Source organism: Tachypleus tridentatus, chromosome 4 (assembly GCF_004210375.1).
Source record: "Tachypleus tridentatus isolate NWPU-2018 chromosome 4, ASM421037v1, whole genome shotgun sequence".
NCBI lineage: Eukaryota > Metazoa > Arthropoda > Merostomata > Xiphosura > Limulidae > Tachypleus > Tachypleus tridentatus.
This window is the reverse complement of record NC_134828.1, coordinates 72906237-72921464: the sequence shown is the minus strand read 5'-3', so window position 1 is coordinate 72921464 and position 15228 is coordinate 72906237. Positions and strand designations below refer to the sequence as shown.

The window sequence follows — 15228 nt, the reverse complement described above, 5'->3', positions numbered from 1 at the left end:
AAGAAGTTATACCCATTTGTCTTCACTCCATTATAGTTCGATCCTGTTTCTAGGTTTTATAAACGAGGTCACAACGACAAAATTTTGCGGATTTACTGAGACACATTACCCATGGGCGTGGAAAAAGCTGCATAAGAGGATGTGTGTGGGGGGGATCGCTATGTTTGGACTTTGACCTGGTTTTATTTGTTCCAGATCGCATATATACTGGTTAGAAATATCATTCACTAAGTAAAATCGATAACACATTATTGTAACGATACTTATGTAAAAAAAATATTTTGTTCTATTATGCAAGCATGAGCACCCTTTTTAGTGATGTAGAACCTCCTTTTTCCATAGCGTAGGTTTTGAACAGTTTAAATTGGAATAGTAATGACGCACGTCATATACAAGTTCAGTACTCTATATGTGTCTAAAGTTCGGAATTATTATTATTTTAGACCTACTTTTATATTATTTGAGAATAATATATTTTTACCTGAGTTCAAGTTATTAAAGGTGGGAGAACAGAGGTGCAGGAAGGCAAGAAAAAAGTGGGGGTCTACTGAGAGAAGTAAAGGAATGGGCGCCACAAACGTACGCATTACGACCAGAACTCAGGAATCATCTTATTAGAGTCCTGAAAGCTTTTGGAATCTGGGTTAAAGTTTATGCATTCTCCTGTTTGTTCTGAGAATAATTTTCCAGATTTTGATGTATCTTCTCTAAGACAGAATGAAAAGTGTCTCCCCTCTAGTTTCCTACCTGTGCTCTTGTTTAAGAAAACCCAGTGGCACAGCAGTATGTCTGTAGATCTACAACGTTAGAAACCTGATTTCGATACCCGTACTGGACAGAGCACAGGTAGTCCATTGTGTAGCTTTGTGCTTAACTTCAAAAACAAACCATAAAGTAATAATTAAAGTCTTATGTTTCACAAGCAAAGAATAATTCGTGACGATAAAAACAAACGGCTGTAAATTATGATTACAAAATTATAATCGTGCTATAACCTTCAGAAAGTGAAAGTGACACATCTTGAAACTAACCCAGCAATTATTATTTAGCGTCATAGAAAGTGACGATACGTTGCATCCCATCCTTTTCTAAAATTCAAGATAGAAAAGAAAGGAATCGAAAAAAAGTATCATATTTATTTGCATCCGCTTAAACTGACTCTTCACTGAAAGCAGTAAATGAGTTATGAACTGTAGAAACACCTATCTACTCGCAATATATTGCTTGTTTGTTTTTTTGAATTTCGCACAAAGCTACTCGAGGGCTATCTGTGCTAGCCGTCCCTAATTTAGCAGTGTAAGACTAGAGGGAAGGCAGATAGTCATCACCACCCACCATCAACTCTTGGGCTACTCTTTTTACCAACGAATAGTGGGGGTATTTTAATAGTTTTAAGCTTTTTTGTTTAGTTTATAATATGTGTGTCTTTCTTATAGCAAAGCCACATTGGCTCTCTGCTGAGTCCATAGTTTTTAGTGTCTGTGTTGTTAGACTTATTGTTTTGATTCTTAGCTTTGGTGTTGTTTAGCTTTCTTTAAGGAATACGTTGCTCTTATTTAATTTTTAACTGTTGTTATTTTTTATATGAGGGAGGTACTGGAGCATTGATAGCATATCAGTATCAATAAGATCAATACAGTTTGACATTTTTCTAGTTGAATTCAGTTATTTCATTTCCATATAAAACTGTTTAAAATGTTACTTCTGAGAAAGCTCTGTGTTATTCTCGGGTGAAACTTTAATCAACAGGTGAGTATAAAGTCCATAGTAAGGGAGAACCTGAATAACTTGCTTGCAAAAAAAACTTTAACATGAAAAGTGAAGAGTAACACTAATAAGGTTCGGTTTGGGTTGTTTTGAATTTGAGGGCTATATGCGATAGCCATCCCTAATTTAGCAGTGTAAGACTAGAGGGAAGGCAGCTAGTCATCACCACCCACCGCCAACTCTTGGGCTACTCTTTTACCAACGAATAGTGGGATTGACCGTAACTTATTACGCCTCCACGGCTGAAAGGGCGAGCATGTTTGGCGCGACGGGGATGCGAACCCGCGTCCCTCAGATTACGAGTCGCACGCCTTAACACGCTTGGCCATGCCGGGCCAGTTGGCTAAATGGACGAGTACGTTTGGTGTGACAGGGAATCGAAACAGCGACCTTCATATTGCGAGTCGAACGCTTTAACCACCGGGCCATCGTAAGACAGTCGATAGCAATTTGTTTTCGTGTTGCTGCTTGTGCCAGTTGCTAAATGAAGAGGAGGGGAGGGCAAATATTCCTCAAATTTTTCTTGTATAACAAACCAAGTTTTACGTTAAATCTTTATTGATTTTTGCCCTTTCATATAATTTTGGCTCTTTTTTTATATCTTTATATGGATAAACCCTTAATTCTACCTCTGCTTGTTTTTTTGTAGATGCAAAATGTTTTAATAACATCAGTGATTATTATTATCTTAGCCATCTTTTCAAACAGTTTTATGAGACAGTTCACTTTTGTTTATGAGATACTTCCTATACACTTGCTACAGGTGTTTAGGGAAATAATCAAATCTTTCAAGCTTTATCAGTTACACTATCGAAAGATGTAACTTTGACAACTGACATTTTCCTTATTTTACGAAGTATTGTTTGAATTCTCAATCGATAAAGGCGTTTAATGTCCAAGTGTGTTAGACGTTCGATTCGTAATCTGAGGGTCGTGGATTCGAATCCACGTCACACCAAACATGCGTGCCCTTTCAGCCGTTGGGGCGTTATAATGTGACGGTCAATCTCACTATTTGTTGGTAAAAGAGTAGCCCAAGAGTTGGCGGTGGGTGGTAATGACTAGCTGCTTTCCCTCTAGTCTTACACTGCTAAATTAGGGGCGGCTAGCGCAAATAGCCCTCGAGTAGCTTTGCGCGAAATTAAAAAACAAACACTTTTGTTTGAATTTGAAATCTATTTAGTTCATTTTAATTTAAATCTTCCATTATTATTGAAACGGCATTTTCATTTCTTGATGACAAGAAACCCACTTGAAATGAGAATGTATCTCAGAACAGCTGATATGGGTATTAACACTTTTATTGATAAGGAGAGAACAATGTTTCGACCTTCCTAGGTCACGTCAGGTTAAGATTTGTGTTATGTACACGATAACAACTTAATGCTTGCATTGTACTTCATTAAGCTCTTGTACCTTTCAACTTATTGTTGCCAACTAAATTCTTTGGCCTACCTGTTTTTCTATGGATTTTAGTTACATGCGAATTCATTGTTTTTAATTAGAATATCTCGTATGCGTGACACTTACCATTTAACACTTGCCTTTTAAATCACAATGACAAAGTTGATACATTTCTTTATGTGGTTGTAAGATGAAATAATAGGTTCAAAAATTTGTTTAAAATATTGTTCTAATCATATCATTTAAACTAAATTTCATCAAGCATTTCAACATCCATCATGGCATTTCATCTAACAATCTGTTTATTCTCAAAATTTTGATCCATACTACAATACCAAAATTTAGAAGCGCAATAGATATTTTATGCTAGTGTTATAAATTTTAAGTCTTGCGTTAAATTATAAAAAGTAATCACCGTGACTTAAAATCACAACAATTAGGCGTAATTCAGATAGATTTCCACGATATTGAAACAACCAGAAAAAAATTCGATTCTACGGTAAACATTAGAGATTTCAGTCGTTTCAAATACATTTTATTTTATAATTTTTTATGAACAACTTCTGCTGTCTCATAAATATTTGTCGATCATTAAATAAAAAAGTTAGTTGCTATTATTTTATTTTCATTACAAATATTATAATTAATATTTTGTATGTTGCTCAGATTGTAGGGTTAATAATCACTCTTGAGCTGTATTTGACTTATTCAAGCATCTCTGTTCTAAAGGACTACATTTCTTGGAATTAACATGATAATACATTATAACTAGCATTTTTGATTTGATGAGAGGTTTCAGTGAAAACCATCACTGTCAAGTGCAGCAAATATTTCTTATTCTAGCGATAAAAGTTATCTTTTAGCAAACTAAGGAGTGCCCTAGACTTAAAATGAATCATAACATTACATTTCAAGAAAAAGTGTGTTGGTAACTGTAACATAAACGACATACCCTGCTATTCACATATTAATTAACGATGTATGAAAATAGTAACATTACTATTAATAACAAACACCACACATAGACACAACTGTTAAAAATCATAACGGCAAAATAAAATATACAAACATAAATGCTTTTAATTTAACCTTTACATATAATGAATGTTAGATTATTGCTATTAAGTATAAGACGAATAATTTCCATCATATAATATAAGATTTCTGAATGTATTTGTCAAACGACTTAATCCTTACGTTATTAAAATTTCCCTTTGAAAGAGCAAATCTGCTTGGTAACTGGGACATGTTAAGTTTCACTCTCTGCATAAATTTGGTGAACGGATATTCTGAAGTTTAGCTTTAGATTAATTCGAAATATGTTGAATTTTACACCTTAATCATACATGATGACCTCTTTTATATTACTTGTTCATCTGGTTGTAATATTGAAACATTACACTTCATAAAATTCTGAAATATTCACGTAATTAAAATGTTTGATATAAGCTTTACCTTTCTTTCTTTTGTGGTCTTTTGCTGTGCATGGCATAGAAGTTAGCATGTTAGAAAACGTGTAACAGACTCTCATTCTTTGATATGAGAATTGTCAAGACCAATAACTTAAATACTATAAGAGTTAAGAAAAACTCTACGGGTATAATTAAATATATCGAGCCAACATTGTAAAGGGAGGTGTGATAAACAGGCTTGTTTTCAGTATCACAACACGATACTATCACACATAACTCTCAGCAAACCACTTAAAGAACCAGTAAACACCATCTAAAACAGTCCCTGTGAAGATGGATTTCAGTAAAATGAAGAAAAAACCCAACATAAAAGTAAAATAGATATCTAAGAATTAATAATACCAATCAGTTTGCAATATTCTATCATGCTAAAGGATACAAAGAAATGTAATAATTTGAAAATAACATAATATGAACCAAGCACGAGAAAAAAAAATAAAAAAAAAACTTCTACACTCACCTAAGAACACATTCGGTCAATCTAACATAGAAGTCACTCGAGTATGAATATCCCTCTTGAAAACGTTCAAGTAGTTAGTTGATTGAATTTCAAAAGAGGAAGGGAAACCTCAGTTGAGTGAAAAATGCAACATACTTTGTATGAAGAAAACATACAACCAAATCCTGGCGAGAAATCATCATTCTCGTGACTTTCCTGAAAATGGCAACAGATTAGCAGACAAAACAGAACTAACAAGCAATTACTGTATATGTAATTAAAAAGTTACTAATTAATAAATACAGTTAGTCAATCCTATAAGCTGTCAATTGTGACAGTTAGTTGTTATACATACATTTTGTGATCTGAAGTATCACAACATTTTATAGAAGCAGTCGAACAAGTTCATCCACTGAATCTCGCTCTAGAAAAAAGCTCTTCCTCTAAAATTAGAGCAAAGTATTTGTATTAATATATCGGCATCGTAATCAAACTTTCATGTTTCGAGTTTTTAGTAACACATTTATTTTGAACTTTATATTGCCACATTCCAAATAAGTTATGTTACGACATTTATTACTGTATGCTCATTAGGTGAAATATAACTTTTCATAATTACAAGAGTTTGTGAACAGAGCTCATAAATTCACGCTTATTTTTCATAATCCAGTTTTCTGATTCTTTATTTTAAACACAAACACTAATCAATTCTGTGGGAAAGTAAAGTACGTTCTTGCTACAAATTATGGATTTAGATATTTTGTCACACATTTTACTTGCCTCTAACGTTAAACAGGTGGAATGACTTAATGAATTTTCTTCACTTAGAAGACGTGTTATACAGAACAGAAGAAATAACAGGTATGTTGTATTAATGTTATGCTTTAAAAGAAATTTACTTCTACAACAGGCCCGACATGACCCGGTGGGTTAAGGCGTTAGACTAGTAATCTGAGGGTTGCGGGTTCCAATCCCGGTGGCATCAAACATGCTCGCCCTTTCAGCCGTGGGGGCGTTATAATGGGACAGTGGGTGGTGATGACTAGCTGCCTTCCCTCTAGTCTTAGATTGCTAAATTAGGGACGGCTAGCGCAGATAGCCCTCGAGTAGCTTTGCGCGAAATTCAAAAACAAACAAACAAACAAACTTCTACAACAACTGTTCAAGCTAAAAGGTAATATTTCTGTGTTCCCTAGATAAGTTATATTATATTATTTATTTATTATCACCATCATTAAAATATTTGGTTATATAGTTTAGTATATAGAATATCATTAGTTTTTATTTTATCTATTGTCATTAGTATAATTTTATTATGAAAATTGTTTTGCATTGTTAGCTTAACACTCCTACGAAAAGACGTTTCTAGTCCTGATTTCTCCAAGCCCGTTCCCCTGGCTGTGGTTTCGCTAGATAGTAGATAGGGACAGTGGGAATCTCGTTAATCCATTCATTAATGGATTTAAATGGCAATTTCATTTAAATACAAAATTATTAGCCTAATATTAATAACCTTTCAAGTTGCTCTGGGGCCTATTAGGCCCCACTTTTCGTAGGAGTGTTAATATATTTATTTAGTTCTAATATAAATTACCTAAGCTGACCGAACCTCGCAAGATATTTTTAAGATTACAGCTGGAAGTATCATTAACAGTGTAGGTGAACACCTAGCAAAACAATGGATTGTAATCTTTATGTATAAATGTTAGAAGGGTGTATTAAATTAGCTATGCTGTTTGTAGATTAATTATAATTTTATCCTAGGTGTGTAGCTTGCTCTGATCAATGTCCCTTGGCTGGTACAGCGGTAAGTCTACAGATTTACAACGCTAAAATCAGGGGTTTCATTTCCCTCGGTGGACTCAGCAGATAGTTTAATGTGACTTTGCTGTAAGAAAACATACGCATACTTACATGTTCTGATCAAATTAATATATTAGTTTATTAAATTAAATGGTATAATTTTTTTCAACAATAATATATTTTTTATGTAATTCATAAATAGTTTTTTAAATAAATCTATCAGTGCACTGTAAATTAGGAAAGGTAGGTTTATCAAGACTGGCATCATTATTTTTGCAAGATTTTACTTATTTAATCCCCAAAAATAAAATATACTCTGGAGTATTATAATTAGGTATTCCAGAAGCTCTATGGACTAAGTTGTTCATTGGTTTCAATAATTTGTCTTTTTCTCTCTCCAATTGGTCAAGCATGGTCAGGTGGTTAGGGCGTTCGACTCGTAATCGAGGGTTGTGGGTTCGAATCACTGTCATACCAACCATATTCACCTCTTTTAGTCAGGGGGGCGTTATAATGTGACGGTAAACTCCACTATTTGTTGGTGAAATAGTATCCTAAGAGTGAGCAGTGTGTGGTGACGACTAGCTACCTTCTCCCTGGTCTTACACTGCTAAATTAAAGAGAGCCAACGCAGAGAGTCTTTGTGGAGCTTTGCACAGAATTCAACATGTATCTATAATTCGAAGTTAACTTTATATTAGCTTTATGGTTATTACTCCAGAGGTATTTTAGAAATCAACGTGACTTTATTTGAATTACGTTTAAGTTGAATCAGAAAATATTTTGATGTTGTTGTGGAAAAAAGTTATGAAACCTTTAAGAAAAATGATAATTATATTGTCATTGTTTGAAAAGTAGTTAACTTAATATCGGTAAATTATTTAGAGAAAAAATTTGCAGTTTTAATTTTCCTAGTCATTAGTTTCAGAGATTTACCTCAAACACCAAATAATTGTGGAAGAAACCCACAACTGGTAAGATAGTTGTTGTAGATATGTAGCAGTTAAGATAGTCTGACTAAAGAAGTTGATCTGCAGTGCCTTATGAGTTAAACATTCAGAGCTACTTATGGCAATGTATTATTGCAGTAATGTGGTAAGTGCATTCAACTTCCCTTTTACGAAGAGCAGCATGTATGCTACATCCAGAATGACGACAGTTCCAACAAAAAGTTGGGCCATGATATAATTGACCCTTGCATCTATTTTTACATTTAACAAAATCAAAGTTCTGACCTAATGAAGATTGAGTAAACTTGGAATTTTCAATACTAACTTTTCGTAAGTCACTTATTGTAAAATGTCATGATTTTACACCGGGTTTCAGACTGATTTGTGTTTTTCTCTTGAAATGGAAGATTTCCTAACGTTAAATGAAAGAAAGTATATGAATAATGACACATCTGTAATTATGGATCATTCCAATGAATCTATAGTCCTATCGAAGGATCCTCTGACGACCATAGATGCAAACTTATTAATAACGTGGGAGAGAATGAATTGTTCTTTTAATTTTTTCATCTATAACACAAATTAACAAGGCATGTATAAATTAAAATAGGTTAATATACTTATAACTCAAAATATACCTTATTATTTTTATCGTAAACATGGAATTAGCATATCCAAATGGAAAAAAGTTAGCCTTTCATATTATGTGCTGGTATGACCAAGTGATTAGGGTGCTTGATTCAATCTGAGGATGATCTCAGGCTCATTCCATGTGACGATCACTCTCACTGTTTGTTAGTAAAAGAGTATTCCAAGGGTTGTTTGTGGTGGGTGGTGATGACTACCTGCCTTTCCCAAAGTCTTTTACTTCTAAATTAGGGACGGCTAGCGCAGGTAACTCTCATCTAGCTTTGCACGAAATTTAAAACAGACCAAACTTTAATATTACGTTCACAAATGACCCGGCATGGCCAGGTGGGTTAAGGCGCGCGACTCGTAATCTGAGGGTCGCGGGTTTGCATCTCTGTCGCACCAAATATGCTCGCCTTTTCAGCCGTGGGGGCGTTATAATGTGACTAACTGCCTTCCTTCTAGTCTTACACTGTCTTACATTGACAATTATTCGAACATCTAACTTAACATGTAAAAACACGAGAAAATAAAAAAAGGCTTTTGTATTACACCGTACCAATTCCATGAAACAGATTATGTAAGGTGAAATACGAAGAAGTGTTGATACAAGAATTTCTGAATACAGGAAAAAAGACATTGAATATGGAAATACAAATGATTCATTTTTGCTTCCAATGAAAATTTTGACCATCAAATCAATAAGAAATGAACGATAATTTTATACAAAACTTATCAAAAAGTATTGTCGAAAGTTAATTAGTTTGTTTGATTTTGTTTTGGAATTTCGCACAAAGCTATTCGAGGGCTATCTGTGCTAGCCGTCCCCAATTTAGCAGTGTGAGACTAGAGGGAAGGCAGCTAGTCATCACTACCCACCGCCAACTCTTGGGCTACTCTTTTACCAACGAATAGTGGGATTGACCTAACATTATACACCCCCACAAGTTAATTAGTGAAAATGTTGCCTATTTTCAATACCCTCAACAGCTGCTTTGTTCTTAAGTGAATTTCAGGTTCCTCAATCACTTAGACATTGTTAACCAGTTTTCCTGCCAAATGATAATCTAAGACTGAAAAGAACACATGCAAGTATCAAAACCAGTTTTTATAATATTAAGACATTTGATAGTTTATGTACCATGAACTGTGAGTTTTCGTTAATTATGCTACCATTCGAATTATATGACACCGCTACATATGGTATTACGCTAATTCACAAATGTTTTTTGAATCGCGATGATACAACAACAATTAGATCATTACAACTAGCAGTTTACTTAATGAATATATTGTAGAATTTATCTTTGGGGCAAAAACTAAATATTTACAGATCAAAACTACCAATTGCCGCCACTAAGTCGGGGCTTATATGGACAACTTAGGTAAATTGTGCACCTTTACTGGCATATTCAACCTACTATCTGGTCATTTTCTATCGTTATAAAATTTGTACACGGTAGTACCAGACTCAATCACAATACCACCATGCGAAATAGTATTAAGACGGTTAGTTGTATGCTCATCCAACCACGCCAATAAATAAGTAGAAGAAGAAAGAGTAGAAAATTTGCAACATTTCTTTGGCAAGTAAAGGAAGCACAATTCTTCGCTTTTGGCAAGGCTACAATAGACGTTGTCTAACCTTGCTATTAGATCACTACTTCAGTTATACCCTAGCCAACAATATCATCAAAGGAAACATTTTAGAATATATTTCTTGCCCAGATAAGGCAGAAGAGCTATTGTCAGTATTAAACAACACGGTGGATAGAAGATTGAGCTTTCATTCAGAGGTTAAATGATCAATGCTGAGGAAGGAACAGTGTTGATGAATTCAAACGATCCAAGATAACTGCCAATATGAAAAAAGTTGAAGTCTGAGGAAGATCAACAGGAGTATAAATCAACAATCACTCTAAAATTATTGTGTTTTCACTATAACTGAGTCAATCTTCATACTAGAAACAATGTATCCTATTTTTTTCTGTACTCCTCACAATGCATGAACTATGCAAATAACTTTAGAAAGAAAATTACGTTTCCAAAGTGTATTCATACCGTAACTAAGATTGATGAACAAACAATCTTAGTATTTGTAAAACAAAATATAATTTAATATTAATAGGTTTTACTTATTTTGCGGGATATAAAATTATTATTTATTTAATTTTTCTAAAAAATATTTTATTTTTTCTTGTAGAGTTGTAAAATATTTTTATAGCTAAAGAAAGATCTTAAATAATTTTTAAAGGGATTGCTCTGTTTCATAATATTGTATTTTACGTATTATGATTTCAGAAACAGAATTACTGATGTATAATAAACAGAACGCATAGGACAGATCATACACCCCGTGTTATCTGTTATTAGATTGTTTTGTAGGTGTAATGTGTTTTTAGAAACACAAAAGCAGTAAGTCCGTGCTAGAGAAGTGTTGAAGTTATTATATATTTTACCTGTATGAAATACTGTACATGTATGCTATAAAGTCTTGTCATGGATTATGAAAATGAAACTTTGATTAAAAAGCTAAATGAACAAAACTTCAACTCTAAGAACTGTAAGTCCAATCAGTTATCGACTTAAATTATGTCACGAAGTTTAATTTGAAATTTATGCTTAATTTTAAATAACGTTTAAGGACAACTGTAATATAAGTATATATGTATTACAACTAAGACAGTAGCATATTTTCGAAGTCTAGTAACGATATTTATTAAATTAGTAATAATTCTCAAACTTTACAGAAAATGACACCAAAATAAAACATCTCTATTATGCTGTCAGTGTGTTACTGGTTATTCCTGCCTTAAGTATTTGTACTTTACACCCAAGGAGATAAATATAATATTTTATATTGCATTTGTAATGTTACTGATGCCAATGATAAGTGATTTGATATTCTTATTTCAACTTTCACAACTCTGATTTAAATTATTCTAGAGATATAAAGCAATAGTTTCTAAATTTGTTTTACAAATATAAATATGCATAACTATAAGTATGAATAGTAAATTTGATAAATACATTTAATCTTGGATAAATAAGTAGTAAATGTAACAGATTTTTTCACTTACCATGTGTTTATCCAAACTATAATATCTGGTGTGCACAATAGTGCACTAGTGCCTCCTGCACACTAGTACTGAATAACATGTATCTTTTCAAGTTTGTAGAATCTGCTCTTTATTGCTTGCTCAGTTTTCTGTCTGCTTATTGCAGTCATGTATGATACTATGCATATAAATGCTTCTTTATACTAACCACAATATGCTTCAGATGTGTTACAGATGTACTGCAAGAACTTTTATAAGTGCTGCACAAAAAATGTATTACAAAAATGAAACTTGTGGGTGGGTATAAAAAGTTTTTAAATTTGATAGAAAATTGGTTGGAGAGTAGAAAGCAGAGTGTAGTATTAAATGGCAGTAGATCTGACTGGATTATAGACAAGCAGCATGCCTCTTTGCTGAATTCTCTACTATTTGTGATTTATATTAATGTTATTGACACTGGAATATCTGGCATGACCAGGTGGTTTGGGTGCTTGACTCATAATCAAGCAATGGGTTTGATTTCCCCATCACACCAAACATGCTCACCCTTTCAGTCATGTAATGGTTAATCCCATTATTTATTGGTAAAAGAGTAGCCAAGGAGTTGGCAGTGGGTGGTGATGACTAGCTGCCTTCCCTCCAGTCTTACACTGCTAAATTAGGGATGGCCAGTGCAAATAGCTCTCATGTAGCTTTGTACAAAATTCAAAATAAACAGATGCTGGAATGACCTACAGAATTTTGAAGTTTGTTATTTTTATAATTTAAATGGGAATACATTAAATACTGTGGTTGAAGAAAAAGATCTTGGTGTTGTTAGTGAAAACCATTCAAGTCATCCAAACAGTTTATTGTAGTTAGCAATAAGGCTAATAGGATTTGGGGTAATATTTGTAGATATTGAATACAAGAAAAGGGATATTATTGTTTCACTGTATATGTCACTTGTAAAGCCTTATTTAGAGTACTGTGTACAGTTTTGGGCTGTCTTCCTCAAGAAGGACATAAAATTGTTAGAGAAGGTTCAGAGAAAAGCCATTAGATGATAGTGGGATTGTCCTAGGAGGAGAGAGTAAAATGTTTAAATGTGTTTTCTGTGAAGAGGAGAAGGATCAGAGGGGATTTGATTGAAGCAATTAAAATTTTAAAGGGTATTGATAATATAGATCCATTAAATATTTTTGTGGTTTGTAGTAAAAACAATAAGGGGTTATATATCCATATTTTGGCAGTGTAAAAGTTATGTGCAGTTTATGCAGTATTACTTTTCAAACATGGTAGTTGTCTTTTGGAATTAGCTTCCTTCAAGGGTGGTAGAGGCAGAAAATTTAACCGAGTTCATGAAAAGATTGGGTAGATGTACAAGTATTAAGAGATGCTTATAGTTTGGAGGTGGTAAGGGGCATCCTTGATGGTCAAATAAGCTACTTTTTACCCCTTTAAAATCTAATAGCTTTTTGTAAATACTGTAAATTTATAAACAAAAGTATTTTCTGCAAGAGATTTCATCCAGTCTTTTTGCACAAACTTTTGTTTCTGGTGCCCATTTCACAAAGAGTGAATATATGTTTATAATGATAATTTCTGCTTGAAATTTCATTACCTAAATTGTAGATAATGGATTAGTCTAACAATTAAATTGTGATGTGCTTAAGTTACAGTTAACTAACCATTGAAATTTAACCTTAAACAGTTTTGATGAGTGTGTGAGAAGATATGGTATGATCTGGTAAGTTATTTGTAAGCATTATAGTAATGTAACATTAATATAATGATATATAGTAGAATGCAGTTTGAAAAATTTGTAAAAATTATAGCAAAGAAAATTATTATAAACCAAGTATGATATCTCAGTATACCTTTGAATGGTGAAATGATAATTTTATTAAAGGGATTTAAATATGCACATCATTCATTTACACTGTGAAAGACAGAGAGGGAAAAGGTTGTATGAACTCTTACAGAATCAACAAAACTGTCAAATTTCAAGTTATTTGTTAAAGTAGGTGCATCATGGTTTTGTATAATATTGAACTGTCAATAGAAATAGAATATTAATAAGAAAAATCTCAAATTTAATTTAATTAATATTGAGGCAGTTGTTTTTAAAATGATTCAGTTTGCTAATAATAAATAGAAAATTGTATTTGCCTAAATGTATGCAACCAGTAGCAGGGATAGAATAGATTTGATGTTTTTCTGCATATACAGAGAGGTTTGGTTCCAAATTAAAAAAGAAAAGTAAGAAGAGATAAGAATTATGTGCTGTGGATAAGGCAACTGAACTAAATAAAGATACCAATTAGAAGTGGTAAAAAACTAAAAATACCAAGTATTCAAAATAAGCATGTTCCTCACAGACAAGAATGATGAGTGCAATTAAAAAGAAAAAAGAGGCTGTTTCATAAGTAATATAATGGACAAAATTAAAGGAAAGTGTTATAAGTTTAAGTTCTCTGCAATAATGGGAGACTTAGAGGACCATTGGAGATCAAGATGGCTGTACAAATGGGAAATTAGAAAATAAAATATAAAAGAACTGTAAAAGTAGTTGGCTGAAAATATAAACACACAGTAAGGATTTCTTCAAATACATTAGGACAAGCATAATGTTAGGTTGAGAGTAAAGCCTTTAAGGGATGACAGTAGAAAGCTCATGACTAATGATGGTTGGGTTATTCAACTTTTTCTTCAGCTTTTATTTTCAGATTGTTAAAAAAGTATTAGTAATGTTAATGATTGCTAAAACACTGGGTCAGGTAATATTTAGCAAAGGGTTTTGAAAGAGGTTCAAGATTGGATATGAATGTCACTTGTTATTATTTTTTCTAAGTCCTTTAACAGTGTGGGAAAGTATCAAGTTAAAAGTTTTGTTGGATAATCAGTATACCTTCATCAGGGGAAATCTTGTCTAACTAATATTTTGATTTTCTCTGAAGAGGTTACAGCTTAAGTAAATGAGGGTACATGTATGGATGTGGTGTATTTTGATTTTCAGACATTATTTGAGGAGGTGCCACATAAGAAGCTTGTTGAAAAAATTTCCTCTATAGGTGTAGGGGATCTGTTGGCTCATTGGTTAGAAAATTGGTTAGGTTCAAGATAACAGAGGGTTATTATAAGTGGAAAACTGGATTAATGTCACGAGTAGGGCATCTGAGGGCTCAGTGCTAGGATCTTTGAAGTTTTAATTAATGATAAAGATGAAGGAATGGTCAATAAATTACCTAAATTTGCTGATAATATTAAGATCTTTGGCTTTGCTAGCTGTGAAGGGAATGCTGCTGCTTTACAAAAGGATTTTGATTATTTAGTGAGTTGGGCAAATAAATGCCAGTTGAATTTTATTTATAATAAATGCAAGACAATCCATGAGTATTATCATAATTTGAAGTATGAGTGAGTAATTTGAATGGGAATAACCTTATCAGTGTCATGAAAGAAAGGTACATTTGGTATAATGGTTTTTCAGTTTCTTAAGCCATCCAAGCAGTGTGCCATTTGTAGTGGTAAGTCATATAGGATTTTAGGTTGTATGTACAAAAGTATGGGGTTCCTTATCTTAGAATGGACATTGAATATTTGGAAAGGGCTCAGAGAAAGGCTACAGGAATGGTGCCTGAAGTGGGGGGGATGTCACATGAGGAGAAATTAAGATCTCTGAAGTTATTTTCTCTTGAAAAACAAAGAGTTAGATGGAATTT

At 33.1% G+C, this 15228-nt stretch overlaps 1 protein-coding gene across 3 annotated transcripts in view; it reads left to right on the top strand.

The window, feature by feature from the left end:
- The first annotated feature begins 10776 nt into the window (after nt 1-10776).
- Exo84 (exocyst complex component Exo84) overlaps nt 10777-15228 on the top strand; it is a 56518-nt gene continuing 52066 nt past the window's right edge. The window contains exon 1 of one of the 3 annotated variants that reach the window (XM_076499252.1): nt 10777-11028. Coding sequence is in view for 2 of the 3 variants with exons in the window: in XM_076499250.1 (XP_076355365.1) it covers nt 10965-11028 (64 nt within the window). In the remaining variant the exon portion in view is untranslated. The remainder of the gene's footprint in view (nt 11029-15228) is intronic. The other 2 variants (XM_076499250.1, XM_076499251.1) reach the window with 2 other exon arrangements.